The sequence below is a fragment of the Hippoglossus hippoglossus genome, chromosome 17, assembly GCF_009819705.1.
Source record: "Hippoglossus hippoglossus isolate fHipHip1 chromosome 17, fHipHip1.pri, whole genome shotgun sequence".
Lineage (NCBI taxonomy): Eukaryota > Metazoa > Chordata > Actinopteri > Pleuronectiformes > Pleuronectidae > Hippoglossus > Hippoglossus hippoglossus.
This window is the reverse complement of record NC_047167.1, coordinates 20,326,614-20,342,524: the sequence shown is the minus strand read 5'-3', so window position 1 is coordinate 20,342,524 and position 15,911 is coordinate 20,326,614. Positions and strand designations below refer to the sequence as shown.

Below are 15,911 nucleotides of genomic sequence, written 5' to 3'. Positions count from 1 at the left end.
CACCAGATGCTTTACTTCATGGACAAACGTGTCGACTGCTTGTACATATTTTTTTTGTAGGCAGAACAATCTCCCGTCCGTCACGACTCTGACATGCGCAGCCTCCGGAGATCCCACTGAGAGACAAGTATTATCGAAGTGACCGTCACACACTCGTCTGCTGTGAAACCCGATTTCAGCCCCTTTGTCCGAAAGCAGCCGGCTCATGAAAAGGTTCCAATGCTTTATCCAGAAACTCAACGTGTACATAAATGGGGAAAAAAGACTTTTTAATCTCATCACAAATCATCAGCGCTCGGTGTTCGTCCGGATATAAAAACCCCCTTGAGTTATTTTAATCATACAAAGAGAATAACTGTCGAAGATGTAAAGATGTATAAATATATAAAAAAGTGTATTAAACTTGCAGAAGCAGTGCACTGGATTCTAAGCCATCTACAGGAGAGTGGAGGCAGGCGTCAGGGTCACTGCCACTGTGTTCTGGAAAAAGTTTCTCCAGCAGAAGAGGGAAGGAAAGTTTGGTGTTTGAAGATCTGGGGGGGGTTCCTGCAAGATCGACTTCAAGCTGAATGTATCTCATCTCATATTTTCTGCAGAAAAAAACTCCTCATCCTTCCAAAAAAATCCATGAAATCAGCAGCATCCTGCTCCCCGGACTTTTCACGATTTAAAAAGTTTTGCAGACCTGCGTTAGGAACCGACCGGCGACGGCTCGTCTTCGAGGGCCTCAGCCGTCTGGAGGTCGACCTGCAGCTCCTCCGTCTGCTCCGCTCTGCGCTCTCCCTCCGCAACTTGGACCTGGAAGATCAATCTAAAGAATGTATTCCTCCTGTTTCTGTTCAAATCGGCAAATTGTGTGTTTTTGTTTCCTTTTTCATTTCCTCGCTAGACTAATCACCAAAAACCTCTGAGCAGTCGTCCACCTGCGTTACGTCATCGCAGCAGAGCCTCCATCTTGAGTCGGGCTAATGTCAAAACCAGAAGGGGCTACGCAAAAATAAAAAACTTAAAGTACTGTTGTTGCAGAACGAGAGGTTTTTACTATCGGAGAAAAACAAATCTCGTCATCACAAGTGAGAATCAGACAATCACATGAAAACCTGCAGAAGAGCCGACACGTAGAGATGAAATTAGACCTGCGTTCGTTTATTACTCCATCCGAAGTATTTCACACGCCCACTGTAGCAAAGTCAACGTTAGTGAGAGCTGAGGTCAAAGGTCACCAGTTCTGGGTTAATTCACTGTGATTATACCAGAGCTGTGAATCTCTGCGTCGTTTTTATCAATTAGCTCAAATGAGGAGGAGACGTAAGGTTTTGTTTGTCAGGCTTCTCCCTGTTTTTCGGTTGAGTGTTAATTTTTTTGTTTTTTTTGCGTTATCCGACGTGTGCAATATGTCCTTGATCCAAAAAAAAGGTGCAATTTGTTTGAAAAAGTAGCATTATTCTTATTTTTCTTTTGTCGTATTCAGTTGTTACGATCCAAAACTAAACACTGCATGCAAACAGGAACACGCTTGAGAAACAGTGGAGAGTAAATCAGCCGGTTTTCTGCTCGTGTTCGTGGACGAAACGTGAAAAACAATCCACTTCGTCGCCGACTGGGTTTTTTGTTTGTTTGTTTTTTTCAATTAACATTGGTCGAAATGTTTGAAGCCAAAAACCATGTACATGTTTTTTCTTTACACTACAAATGTCAAAAAAAGTGGTCTTCATTAAAAAAAACTGTAGTATATGTACAATAAAAACTTATACAAAATATAAATGAGTGATATCTGTTAAGGCTCGATACGTTTTCTTTACTTTATCAGACTTTTGGGGTCAAAGAAAGCAACAAATATTATTTAAAAACAAAGTTTTATAGATTATTCTGAAGTATTTTATCGATCTGATCTAAACATCACATCTCTGATCCTTGAACAAATAAAACCACAGAAGATCAAAGGATTGGTAACAGTGTTTTAATTATTTAGGACAAAGTGTCAAGTGAACATGTCAGTTACAGAGATTTATGATGTTTTACTAGAAAGTGCAGTAAATGACAGTGAGAAACAGAAATGTTGTGACCATGGTAACGGTTGATAACTGGATGATGTTGCAGACGTTGAGGTAAAACTGTTGGAAACTGAATTCATGTGGTCGACTCGGGAACTTTATTTCTTTTCGGCGTCTTTCGTCAGATTTTTTCATTTCAAAGGTTGAAATTCAAGCTTTAAAGGATCAGTTCACTCAAATTACAGAAATATATTCTCACGGTATTAATTGGGACTCTTGTTTCTGGTCACCTGACTCATTCACGTGCAGTATTCACCCTCTATTAGCTCGTCACCTACTGCTGAGTGAAATGTTTGACTCTTTAGCTGCTAAATGCTTCCCTCTGTTCACCGGCTCGTCTCTGGTTTCTGCTCAGGAAGTGGAGAAACCAAAACAATGAGCTGAAGGAAGCTAAAACTCGGGAATGAGCTTCAGGTGCAGGTCACATTTTCAATCCAGTTTCAAGTTGATCAAATATCCAGATTTAGTGAAATCTGCAGGAAACAAATCCCTTCATAGAAAGTTCTTACTTTAAATGTTTATCCAATGGCAACAGGCTTATTTGACGTATTTTCCATGATAGTGACACGATGGGTCGAAGCTAAATTCTTCTTAAGTATCAAGTTTATATTTCGTTACAAAGCTCAGTGAAATAAAAGTATATTTCTTCATCCCCCCCAAAAACAAACGACTTGCAAACTTTAGATGATTCACATTGAATAAAATGCCAGTTATTACATTTCCTCTTTGTAATCTGGGTGAACCGTCCCTTTAAGACGCCGACGGGCTCATCTCGACATTCAGTTTCCACCACGTGAGAGAACTGATGCATAGTTTAGAAAACAAACAGTTCCAGATCCTTTAAGAAGATGAGAAGCTCGACACCTCTAACGTGAGATGGCAGAACCCGTACCCACGACCTTTTAGAGTTTTTCACAAAGGGAGAAAGTGGAGAAGCGTCGTCCTCCATCTTTCCTTAAAGTCTTGTTTACTCACGAAATAGCGAATCTGTTTAAACCTTCGTTTCTCGGATTTGTGCTGTAAACAAACATGTCAGTCTCACGCAACTAAAGCAACTAAATCAGTGAAAGGTGCCAACAGGGAGTGCGGTCTGTAAAATAACTCTTAAATAATCGTACCTTTTCCTTGGCTTACTCCTGTAGAACATCTGTAATGTCGCTGCGTCGGCCTGAAACGCTCACACTGAGAAGCGGAGGAGTGGTGTGGGGAAATAAAGAAGAACCCTGACGACTGACCTCCCGTCACACACACGTGAACCCGTCGTGTCGTAGCAGGTTTGGCAGCTAAAGGCGATTTCAAATATGCAGGATTTTACAGCAACAGTGATTACTTTGGTATTAGTGCATAGGTGCAGTTCTAGATACCAGAGCTGTATAATATGAAGAATATGTACACATTCTTTTTTCTCTCTATTATATTAACTATAGTCGGGCAGCAGGATCAGGGGGAGCTCGACACTGAGCCCCTTCTTCATCAGCCCGGGACACGCTGCCGTCCTCCAGGAGGCGGAGGGAAGAGGAGCCGTCTCTGGATCTCCTCGACGCATCGTGACGCCACAGCAGCTCCTCAGCCTGACGACGGACACCAGGTCAAGCCGACCCTCTGTGAACCGCTCTGCTCGCAGACGGCTGCGTGAGCCTCAGCTCTCGTGTCCGGCAAATGTGCAAACGTTTTTTTTTTTTTGTGTGTTTTTTTTCTTGTGAAAAGAGCCACGTTGGTCTGCGTCTGAACAACAGAGCGTTCGTCAGAGTCAGATCCAAAACGCCCGTCTCTCTTCACCTCCTCTGAGTGTTTCTGAGGGAGAGATACAGACGTTACCAGTCAGGAGGAACATTTAAATTCAATACACTTAAAAATGTAAAGCAGTAGTTTTTATGTCTGTACCATCATAATTACCTGTATCTTGTGAGTTATCTTTAATCCTGTAGCTTCTTCTAAACGAGAACCTTGGATTTAACAAAAGAAACAAATCAACATCAGCAGTTTAACACAGTCAGAGGTTTGTCTTCTGTGATAGTTAATATCACCAGCGTGTGTTGAGTGTTAACCTGGGACTTGTCGATCACCAGCCAGCGCTCGGTGCTCGTCTGCATGTCCTGCCCGCTCAGAGGCTCCCGCAGGCGGATCTTCACCTCCACACGACCTCCGGTGTGTTTACGGCCGTCCATCACCTGACGGGAGAGACACAGCAGACTGAGAATCTACTAAATATTAAACACATTCCAGATTTGTTCTGTGTCTTTCTCCAAAGCTATTTTTGTCTTTTTGTTTTTCCATCTTCGTGCCGCTCACCTCTACGATTTCCCTGATTTCGCTCTGGGACTCCAGCTTGTCCAGCTTCACGAGGGCCGTCCCAATCGGCTTGTCGCTCCGGAGGAAACCTCTGAGACAACACACGACATCATCGTCACTGTCACAGCCTCAACGTGAGGGCAGAGCGAGAGAGAGAGCGAGAGAGAGAGAGAGAGAGAGAGAGAGACTCACCCTTTGTGCAGCAGCTCCAGTTTGATGCCTTTGGACGCCACCACCCTCCTGAAGCCGCGGTGGTTGCGGTTGATTGACAGCGTGAAGCTCTGGTTGTAATCTGGTGGACAGAGATGACGGATTAAGAGGTGGAGCAGAACTGCAGAGCTGAAGTTCATTCAGAGAAACCAAAGATTGTAGAAAAACAGATTTAATCCCGTCGTGAACGCACCTGGAGAGTTTGTGTTCTTGATGACGGATGTTTTGTGTTTCTGCGGCTGCTCCTGCTCACGACACAAACATAAAGAATCATTGGTGTATAAAGGTTTCAGGCGCCGGTGGAAGCTGTGACAAGAAGCTACGGTTTGAATTTCTTACGCTGCTCGGGTAGGGGAAGTCAAACTTCACATAAGCGTCCAGGTCGTTGGTTTGGATTCCTGAGGGAAGAAGAAACTTTTCATTTCCCTGTATAAGACCTGAGCATGTTGTAGTGTGACGATGTGTCGACTGATCTTCTTACCACTCGGTGCTGGAAGATTCATCCCTTTCACGATGACAACAACCATGTCAGTGCTGCTCAGCTCGGGAAATATCCTGAAAGGGACGAAGGGAAGGACGTCACCTCAATAACTCATTTCACCAAACATATCAGGACTAAATCAGATGTTTTGAACTTTAGCAGAATGAAGTTAATGTCAGAGGGGGTGGAGGTGCTCACCTGGCCGTGTGGAACGACCTCTCCTCAAAGTGATGCTTAGGAGGAGGCAGACCCCGCGACTGAGCCAGCTTCAGGACCTCCAGGCTCCTCTTACAAGTGTCCGCCATCTTCTCAAACCTGGAGGACACGAGCGCACACACACAGACACACACAGACACACACACAGACACACACACACACACACACACACACACACACACAGACACACACAGAAGTTGTCAGCTGACGCCACAACCTGGTTGTTCACTTTATAACATCAAGCTGTTAAAAGATTTAGATTTAACTAATCTGGAAGAGACAATAATCATAAAATAAGAAGAAAATAACTCAGTCACCTGATTTAAAGAAGGTTAAATGAAAATCTATCTTTTAAGTCATTAATACGGTTAAAGTTAAGTTAAACTTTACAGATGAGCTTGGAGTTTGTATTTAACACGTGATGGAATGAAAACTGTTGGATCTTACTTTGTAGTCTCGGAGATGTTCCCCAGGTGCGTGAACTGTTTGGAGTGAGTCATACATTTCTAAAAGGAGGAAGAGCCAGAAGAAATCTCCGTGTTCACAAACAGGGAGAACCGACAGGAAACAGGAAACAAACCTCTGGATTCATTTAGAAACTAAATATATCGAAACTAAAAATGTCTGGTTCGTTTTTTCTGGGAAATGTTCGGTTTCTGTGTATTTGTTATGAGACTTGATGTCAATGTAGGACAGTTCTGTTCTTGTTTTATAAACTTTACTTTACTTTCTACAATCGTTCATCGTGACATCAAGATTCTAAAATTAATGAGCTTTTTAGTTTCTCCTAGGTCAAGAATGAACTCTGGTCAAAAAGGCACAACTTTTTTTTAGTAGTAATAGATGTTTACTTAAAAATGAATCTTGATAAAGGAAATCATTATAATCTTAGTAATGCTTCGGTCGTACTCGTGCAGTTTTACCTCGTACTGCTCTTTGAGGATCTTGGCCAGTTGAGTGTAAACCTGCTCGGCTTTCTCTGAGCCCTGAACGTCGCTGTGATGAACCAGGATGAAGTCTTCGTCTTCATCACCAGGGGGCGACGGCACCTACAGGCCCAGCACAGACAGAGTCAGTCAGTGAGATGTTGCTCATATGCAGCTGAAATTATGAACTAGACCCAATTCTCCTGAATCAGGATATAATCTGCCACTAACAGAGGAACTCTCAGCTCACCGTGCTGATGTCCACAGTTTTCCCGCCGCGCGCTGCCTCGATCATGGGCTCGAAGCCCTTGGCGGTGCGGAGGAAATTCTTGGCCTGCTCCAGGTCGTTCTTCTGCTTCGCGATCAGAGCGGCCTTCATGTACTGCTTCTTCCGACCCTCCAGGAACTCCAGCTGCTGAACCACTGGAGGTCAAGGGCAGAAAATCAAGGCTTAAAGGTTAAAGCTGTATTTGCAGAAATGAGAATATCAGCTGTCTCACTCTGAGGAGTTAAACCTGAAAGCTTTTACCATTAGATACTTTTTGATTTGCTAAGGTGATCATTTAGTTGGTATAAGAAGTTTTTAATAATTGTATTAATCATCAATCAATCGTAAAATCTTAACTTCTGACACTGACCTGTTGGGGACATTGCTTCTCTCGCAGCGGATCTGTCAGGAGAAGCTGAAGGAGTTCTCTTCCGTCCCTGACCTGCGGTGGGGACGTCTAACGTTCCTTTCCTTGTCTCTTCTGGAACAAAGGGCTTCGACTAAAACACACACAGAAAAAACACTGTATCAGCAACTTACTTACATAAAAAGAATAATAATGAAATAATCATACAAGGCTGAATTTCACCTCTTCTTCTTTCTCCTCATCCTCCTCTTCCTCTGGAGCTTCAGCTGTATCTGCATCGGCGATCTTACTGGCCGCCTCCAGAGCTGCGACAAATCCCTGCTCAGCTGCTGTCGCCCTCTGGCCTGGGATTGGAGGAAATCCTGAAAAATAAAAAGCAAAACGCTCATTCTGACTCGAGTTCTTTCAACACTGAGCTGTGGATTTACTTTTTGTGTGGAATCAAGTCTTGCGGCGCCGTGGTTCAGAGACTCACTGACAGTTTGTGTTGTTATAAACTTTAAGTAACACTCCTGGATTACAATGCAAATCTAATTTCACACGGTCGACTCAGAGACTCGTGACTCCCAGACGTGTCTCACCAGGGGGAACCGGCAGCTCGTCAAAGTCCACAGGTTTTCCTGCTTTGTGTGTTCGGATGGCGCTCTGGTATTGCTGCAGGGACAGAGACGGGAAAAGGTTTAAAACAACAGTGTTAATGCAACAATATATTAATTATTTAAAGTATTTGCAGGATTAATTTGTCAAAACTACATCATGAATGCTGGTTGGGTGGTTTGTCACGCTCAAATGACATCACTCATTCACTCATTGGTTTGGGAGCTGTCGTTTTGAAGCCTCGAATTTGATATTTAGCGCATTGTGGTTTTTATGAACCCAGAAGTAACCATGTTGGGAGGAGCAGGGGGTGGAGCTTGACTCAGTGCACGCCCACCTAAACCTGCGACCTGAGCCCATTGGACGGAACTAGCTATCAATCACACGTTCCACGCCCCCCCAAGGCATTCGGTGCTTTATGGTCTATTTCACAATAAATCGGACCATGATATATAAAAAGAACATGATGCTGTATTGAAGAAGACTTTAAACTAGAGATTGAGACCAGACGTGTTCTAGGGAAATGTTTCCTGACGTTATAAATCAACTGAGTCCTTTTTTCTTCTACTTCTATAGAAGCTGACTTCTGTAAAAAACCAGTGGCGTCCCCCTCTGCTGGTCATTTGAGATAATACAGGTTTCAGGCACAATCCTTTTTTAGATAGTCAATGGTCACACTTAAATAAGGCAATAAATATATTAGTACAGGAAGGATAGATGTTCTTAGGAGTAAATGAAATGCGGAGGAATGTATCAAACACACTGAACCTGCAGCTGCCTCCATCTCCACCGGGTTCACTCCTGAAACTTTATCTGCTCTATAGTCGTTGTTTAAGTTGCTGAATCTGCTCATAATATAATTTGCATGTGCACATTGATGTGAGTGTTTTTTACACATGAGATATGAGAATGATTAGAGATTTGCATGTACATATATTTGCATCATACTGGATTAATTTGCATTATTTGTTGTGTTGTTTATTTTGTCCTTTGACTTGACAATTGATAATATAATTAGTTTGCTCTCTACATAGTTTGAGGTTTTAACATCATTATAAATAAGAGAAATTTTGTCTTTATTGTGATGATGAAACAGGATGAAGAACGAGAGACGTGAGGGGACAGAGAGTGGAGGACATCCACTTCATTCCCAGTACCTTGGCAATGCGGTCGTGCATTCGGGCCTTGCGGTCGTCTCCACTGGCTTTAGCCTGAGCCGACGCCTCCACATACTTGGCTCGTCTCTGCTCCAGAGCCTCCAGCACGTCTTTGGGAGGCGCAGGGGCTGCAGGGGCCGAGAGACAACAATGTCCAACTTCAAATAGTTCATCAAGACGTGTGTTGTTTTGTTTTGAGATTTTATTCTTGATCTGCAATTTAACATTTTGGTGAATATGTCGTTTCTCTGTAGCTCCTACATACGTCACCTCCGATGGGGAAATATAAAACAATCCTGCCTGACAGGTCCAACAGAAAGTTAGGACCCTGAAGGGACTCACTCTGTAACATGTGGTTTCTAACTGTTGAAATTCTAATTATTACCTGGAGGTGCAGCAACTGGTTGGGTGACCTGTGTGTTTGGACCCGAGGTCTGTTCCTTCACTGGAGCAGAGTTTCCTCCTGAACCTTCAGCACAACAACATGAGATGAACGGTCAAATTAAAACAGCTGCTGCAGGCGTCTGTTAGGAAATTTGCTCAAAATACTTTGAATGAATATATACTTTGAGTTATACTATTTTTTATTTATAGTATAAAAGAAGCCAAATCCATACACATTATTTAAAAAGCATCTTAAACCCAACATGACTTATTTTTGTATCCTTCCTGTTAATCACCATTTAAATTCTACTTTTAAAACCATGATATGAATAAAGTTCCTCACCCTGTCCTGGAGATGGAGGGAGGCCGCTCAGGTCGATTTCTTGTCCTTTCTCCAACGCCTCAATCACCGGATCGAACCTCTGCAGCAAAAAATCAGAATCCAAACAGTGTCAGACATAATGACGCCTTTGTCAGCGTCCACATTGTGGGAATGTTTCACATACTTGAGAGAAAGGTCCTGCAGTCAGAATGTGAAGCAACAGACACAGACCACAGACTGAACACACAATGATGATGTGGGATGTTCACATTTTAAAATGTCAACGTCGGCAAATTGATGACCTTTGATTTGGTTGCGTTTTTAAATGCAGCTTCCAGTTTGATTACAAGAACGTGTTTTTAAAACAGGAACAAGACGTTAAATCTGAAAGGCATCAGGTTAATAAACAGTTTATTTCCTGTAGCAGAATATTAATCTGCTTAGTTAAATGGTTGAAATGCAGGAACAAGACGTTATTATCTGCATTTAGCTCAGAGTGATACACCGACAGAATAAATCAATACATTAAATTGAATTAAAAAGAGAAATACAATGGTGATTTATTAAGTTATTAATTTCCCTTTGTGCTGTTGTTTCCTGACATTGTGTTAAAACCATTGATGATTAAATATTGTACATGTTTATACCAGGGTTACTGCCGGGTCCGACAGTTTAAGATAAGATTTTACAAAACCCTGTTAATATCAAATAAAATGCAACTTTAATGGAAAACCAATTTGGCCTCTTTGGGCTAACCCCATCTCTACCCCATCCATAAAATATTTTATACAAGTTTTTGCTAATAAAACAACCTTTCAGCTACTTAAACATCGTAGCTAGCATTAGTGAGCAATAGTTCGGGGTTGCTGTCTGATGAATCCGACTTCACAAAAAATTAATTAATTAAATAATATCTTGCAAACAAAATCTTATTTAATACTGTTATACTTTGTAAATTACAATTAAGGCTTTTTAATATCTTCTTATTTTCGAGGAAAATTAATTTCAACTTTTTAAGGCATTTCAAGTCCAGAAGATTCCTTTTTTACACAAAACAAAAACACATAAATCCCTGTAGGTGTGATTCTCACCTTGCTGGTCCTGAAGTAAAGTTTCGCTTGCTCCACGTCTCCCTGCTTCTTGGCTCTTAGAGCGGCCATCTTGAATTCGTTCTGCCTCTCCAGAAGCAGCGTCTTGGTCGCCGCGGTCGCTGTGGATTCACGGAAGAGAAACGCACAAACAACAATTACCACAGTGAAAGACCACATTCATCACAAATTCCAGTAGCAGACAACCCCTCCATTTAATACACTGTGACTCCAAGCAACGAGATTCAAACTGAAAAGCAAACTTAAGGTACGAGAATAAATTCCTGTAAATGAGTCACGATATATATTTATACACAATAATACAGGACAAAGGTTGTGCTGTGGCTTGACTGCACTAAGAAAAGGGGGAAGGGGGTGTTTACTTCCCCTAAAAACCACTTATAATATATGATAATAATAACTTATATAACTAATACTTATAATAATAACCACATTAACTGATATGAGTGTCTAATCCAAGACAAACTGACCATCTGTGTGACCGGTTTGCGGCACCAGAGCAGGTCCCTCTGTCTGCTCCTCTGGAGACGGGACGCTGCTCAGATGGGACGCGGTGGCGGAGGACGACTGCTCCTCATCACTGGTGGGCGTGACGATCTCTGGAGCAGCAGGCCGTGGCGTTGTGGCCTCCGATTGCTCCCCCGGCTGATCTGGAGATTGGGGACTCGATGGTACAGGGGGGGCAGGTCGTGCAGGAACAGCGGGACGAGGGGTGTCCCTCTGGGCTCCAGTGGCGACAGGGGGAGGGATTTCTGCCTCGTCCACAGGCCTCCCCTTTCTCACCGCAACCAGCATCGTCTCCAGAGTCTGAGAGCGACAGTAACAGGCAGTGAGTTGGAAAACAGAGGAAAATAACTTAATATGTAATAAATAAAGCAGTTCAGCTCGGACACGGAAAACCCAAGTGGGCAGGCACAAATTATATAAACACTTTATATCATCAAAATGAGGATTAGAGAATTGATTTAAAAGACGACAAACAGCATTAAAATCTCTGGAAATCCAGGGAATAAACAGTGTGATCAGACAAATGGACACGAAAACACAGGCAGACATTGTGTTTTCACAGGTCTGAAGCTTTTAGGCTGTTAAGTGCTGCTCAGATCAGTTAAATACAATCTGTAGATCTGACTGAGAGGTTGTTTTCCAGCTTACAGTGAAGTTCCAGATAAAATGAAAAACAACAAAAAACATTCTCAATTAAAGCCCTCAAAAAGCCAATTCATTTGCCTGAAAAAATATCATAATCCTTACAATTTCAATCGGGCCTCCCACTGTTCAGTGCTCGGGTTCAGTGCTGTGTATAAAGAGATGTGTGGTTTATGTCTTAACTCCTCTAGCAGATATGAAAACTTCTTTCCCACTACAATACACGATACAGGATATTATACTGGTCAGACAATTCTGAAACTGAAACCAAACCCGTGATAAAAAAACCACCACAATCCCAGATCTCGACATTTGAATCTGCTGACAGTGCAGAGTGTTGATCTCTAATTTCTATTACAAACGAAACAAAACAAATCTTTTCATCCCAAAATGATTATTCAGACAAGCTGTATTGATTGTAAATATCACACATATAACTTATTTTATTCTCTTCTAACTGTGTTACATGACTATTTTGGTCCAAGAGGTAAAAGCTTGTCTAAACAGCTCAAGATGGATAATAACTGTGAGATTGCAGCAATCAACGTGGGAACATTTTAGATAAAAGTATCATTAGCTTTTCCATTTACAGCAAATAACATTCTGATATTTACGTATATCTTCAGCTTACATTCTTAAGTGTTTGCAGAATAAATTATGGAAGAAACTTGGTAAACAGACAGTATTGATCTGTTACACAACAAATCGTTATTCACATTACTAGAAAAGAGTTCATATGTTGTCGTCGGGCAGTCGTCTCACCCACCTTCAGACCGCGATCGAACCTCCGGGCTTTCGAGGTCTCTCCTGCGCTCTTGGCGTTTTGCGAGGCCGTCTTGTACATGGCGATCCGCTCCTCCAGGGTGTGCTGGAGGCTGCCGGGGGCCGACGAGGACACCTTTACTTCCTGCTGCTTCACAAGAGAAAGCACAAAACAAGAGGTGCAAATCATATCGAGTTATCAGTCAGCATGCAAAACTGTGGGCTGAGAATGGAAAGTGTTTGTCAGCGATGAATAATACAAGGAAAATACAGTAATAACGACAATTTTTGCATATCTGTATGTGTGTGTGTGTGTGTCCTGTTCTGTTACCAGCAGACAAATTATTCTACTGACATGTAAGAACGACAGACAGCGGCGTGTGTTGTACCTGCGCTGGTGCAGAGTCTCGTGTTACAGCTTCAGAGAGTTCAGCGGTGGTAGAAGATGAGGAGGAAACAGTTGCTACATCCTCAGCTTCCCCCTCACCCACCACTTCCTGTAGCTCTGCCTGAGGAGGAGAAATACGACTACTGATTAAAAGCCACCTTTCATTGTTCATATTAAAAGGATATATGATTTTACAATAAACGAAAATTATATCAATATAAAAATCCTAAAATCTTACGTCTACAATTGTGTCAAATGCAAAACTGACAGAAAGATTGCATCACAAAGTACAAGGACAAGGTACTTTGTGACTCTAAATACTATGATTGAGTATCTACTATTTAATGTATGTGAACCTTGACTATATTGATTCACAATGAGTGTGTGGAGGCAACAGCGTAGTAGAGTGAAAACCTCATCCAAGGCCGAACAGTTTCCTCAGAAACCACATTTAAATTCACTAGATCCAGGTTTTTATTTTGGATCTGCAGCATATTCAACACACAGATCTCAGTCCCCTGAACATGTCTGATTTGTTTTCCTCAAGATCCATGAATCATTCTCTGAGGAATCAGTGAAAATGTTGCAATGTTAATAAATGTGGAATAATAAAAAACATCCTGGCTCTGCCCCCGGATCTGGATCCACACCCACATATAACAGGTTCTTCCTTGGGTCATGCTCCACCCCTCCACACAATTTCCTGGAAATCGGTTGTGTAGTTTTTGCGTAATACTGCAAACTAACAAACAAACACAGGCAGAAACTATGCGGCCGACAGTCATGAAGACCAGAAGCACTTCAGTTTCGTTTCTGTGGATTTACTTCACCATAAATAAAACCTATTTATTGGACACCAGGTTTATGGAGCTATTTGAATTTATTCCCCTGTAAAACATGTGTCTGATAAAAGGCCTTCTACTCCAGACGGTTGAAATCTAAACCCCCCCTATATGCACAAACACTAACCAACAGATCTTCGTCATCTTCCACGTCATCATCGTCATCGTCATCCACATCTCTCATGCACTCATCAGCCATCCTAGCGATGTCTTCCATGGGCAGAGGGGCTGCAACACAAAGACACAGTTATAAATATATCCAGCCGAGTTTATGTGTGACAGCAAATATCACATGATACGATACTTAATACTAGATTACACAGTCGAGTCATTAGAGGAGACGGGGCCACACACGAGCAGGACAATAAATCTGCAGGGACATGTCGGGGCAGGAGTTTGTCTCATAATATTCTATACAACCAAAAGTATGTGGGTTACTACCTGCTGTGTTTGGTACTGTTATACTTCATATACTGTGTGTACTAAATCCTGACTTATTAATTGACTAGGCTGATATATTAGACAATATTTGCTTATTAGTGCAGATACATTGCTGTGCATGGTTATCGGTTGTGTAAGTACATTTAAAAATCAGCCTGTAAATACGTGTCAGGCTTTTTAATCTCTCAAATATCAATATCAGACCAATATGCAGCTGAAAAAGCTCATTAGATCAATGGCTTTTAAATTGAAATAGTCCGATCATGTCTAAATGTTAGAATCATAACCAGTGCACTCACTCTTGCCCTTCTGCTTGGCTCTCCCTCTGACAGCTGCCTTTTCTCCAGTGATAGACGCGAGTTCAGCCTCCAAGTCCGAGTCGTCCAGATTCTCCTCCAGACTCATCATCTCCTCCGGGTCCAGGTCTATGAACAGACCCATCTGAAACCAGCAAGCACAACATCTACTTCACTGCCTTCCTGGAATTAGAGTACATTGTCTTTTACTCAAGTACTTTTTGAGGTGATTTTTGTGTCTCAGCAGATGTGTTACAGATGTTGGTTGTTATCTCAGCAGATGTGTTACAGATGTTAGTTTGTGTCTCAGATGTGTTACAGATGTGAGTTGGTGTCTCAGCAGATGTGTTACAGATGTTGGTTGTTATCTCAGTAGATGTGTTACAGATATTAGTTTGTGTCTCAGCAGATGTGTTACAGATGTTGGTTGTTATCTCAGTAGATGTGTTACAGATATTAGTTTGTGTCTCAGCAGATGTGTTACTGATGTTGGTTGGTGTCTGAGCAGATGTGTTACAGATGTTGGTTGGTGTCTCAGCAGATGTGTTACAGATATGAGTTTGTGCCTCAGCAGATGTGTTACAGATATTAGTTTGTGTCTCAGCAGATGTGTTACAGATATGAGTTTGTGTCTCAGCAGATGTGTTACAGATATGAGTTTGTGTCTCAGCAGATGTGTTACAGATATGAGTTTGTGCCTCAGCAGATGTGTTACAGATATTAGTTTGTGTCTCAGCAGATGTGTTACAGATATGAGTTTGTGTCTCAGCAGATGTGTTACAGATATGAGTTTGTGCCTCAGCAGATGTGTTACAGATATGAGTTTGTGCCTCAGCAGATGTGTTACAGATATTAGTTTGTGCCTCAGCAGATGTGTTACAGATATTAGTTTGTGTCTGAGCAGATGTGTTACTGATGTTGGTTGGTGTCTGAGCAGATGTGTTACAGATATTAGTTTGTGTCTCAGCAGATGTGTTACAGATATGAGTTTGTGCCTCAGCAGATGTGTTACAGATATTAGTTTGTGTCTCAGCAGATGTGTTACAGATGTGTTACCTGTCTGGCTGCAGCAGCGCCCTGGCCTCTGGGCTGAGCTGATCTCTTCTTCTTGGCAAACATGTTGTTGTGTTGTTGTTGTTGTGTTGTTGTTGTGTAACCAGCCCCTCCGTGACTGTGCAGCGTTGCCCACGACCCCTGAAACACGGACACACAGGAAATCAGACCTTGTTGCCGAGCTGCTCTCTGCCTGAAGTCATGTGAGCGGTTGTCAGGTGGCTCCAAACAGACAGCGGGCAGCCAGCTGACGTTAGCTCCGCGGGCTAGCCGTTAGCTTAGCCTCACTTCCTGGGGGGGGGGGGGGGGGGGGGGGGTTAAGTTGAGCTGTGAGCGACGTGTCGTGCGTCGAGGTGAGTGACGCGGGGGAGTGTGACACAGTTTGATCCGCGTCCAGCAGCGTGAGAGTGTTTACCTGCTCGTTCACGTCCTCATCTGAGAGTTTTCACTTCATCCGCCTCATCCCTGCGCTCTGACATGGTGCTGGGGCTCTGAGTGCGCATGCGCAGAGTGAGGCGCGGTCCCTGGGTTGTGACTCCCAGGCAGAGACCGACTCCCACAATAAAATACACGAATACATCTGCAACTGAAGTATGG

General features: G+C 42.6%; 1 protein-coding gene across 3 annotated transcripts; it reads right to left on the bottom strand.

The window, feature by feature from the left end:
* Nucleotides 1–3,738: 3,738 nt before the first annotated feature.
* Nucleotides 3,739–15,814, bottom strand: cc2d1b (coiled-coil and C2 domain containing 1B). 3 transcript variants are annotated; one of them, XM_034612464.1, is made up of 26 exons: nt 15,730–15,814; nt 15,318–15,455; nt 14,265–14,406; nt 13,652–13,752; nt 12,684–12,803; nt 12,299–12,445; nt 10,854–11,190; nt 10,366–10,484; nt 9,296–9,374; nt 8,954–9,037; nt 8,569–8,705; nt 7,396–7,468; nt 7,037–7,176; nt 6,818–6,947; nt 6,430–6,602; nt 6,177–6,302; nt 5,701–5,759; nt 5,236–5,352; nt 5,038–5,111; nt 4,896–4,954; nt 4,750–4,801; nt 4,539–4,638; nt 4,347–4,437; nt 4,103–4,225; nt 3,951–4,000; nt 3,739–3,848 (listed from the first exon to the last, which is right to left on the bottom strand). In XM_034612464.1, exons 2-25 carry the CDS (start codon nt 15,378–15,380, stop codon nt 3,989–3,991), a joined length of 2,658 nt encoding a protein of 885 aa, XP_034468355.1. In that variant the 5' UTR covers nt 15,381–15,455; nt 15,730–15,814; the 3' UTR covers nt 3,739–3,848; nt 3,951–3,988. The 3 variants fall into 3 exon arrangements, with proteins under 3 accessions (XP_034468355.1, XP_034468357.1, XP_034468356.1); XM_034612466.1 differs by having other exon boundaries at nt 12,299–12,442; XM_034612465.1 differs by lacking the exon at nt 15,730–15,814 and having other exon boundaries at nt 15,318–15,615.
* Between the last annotated feature and the right edge of the window lie 97 nt (nt 15,815–15,911).

Coding starts and splice junctions, on each gene's coding strand:
- cc2d1b (XM_034612464.1), bottom strand. CDS start 15,380: ATGTTTGCCAAGAAGAAGAGATCAGCTCAGCCCAGAGGCCAGGGCGCT. Junction 12,804..13,651: donor AAGATGACGAAGATCTGTTG/GTTAGTGTTTGT, acceptor TCTCCTCCTCAG/GCAGAGCTACAGGAAGTGGT. Junction 4,639..4,749: donor CAAGAACACAAACTCTCCAG/GTGCGTTCACGA, acceptor TCTGTCCACCAG/ATTACAACCAGAGCTTCACG.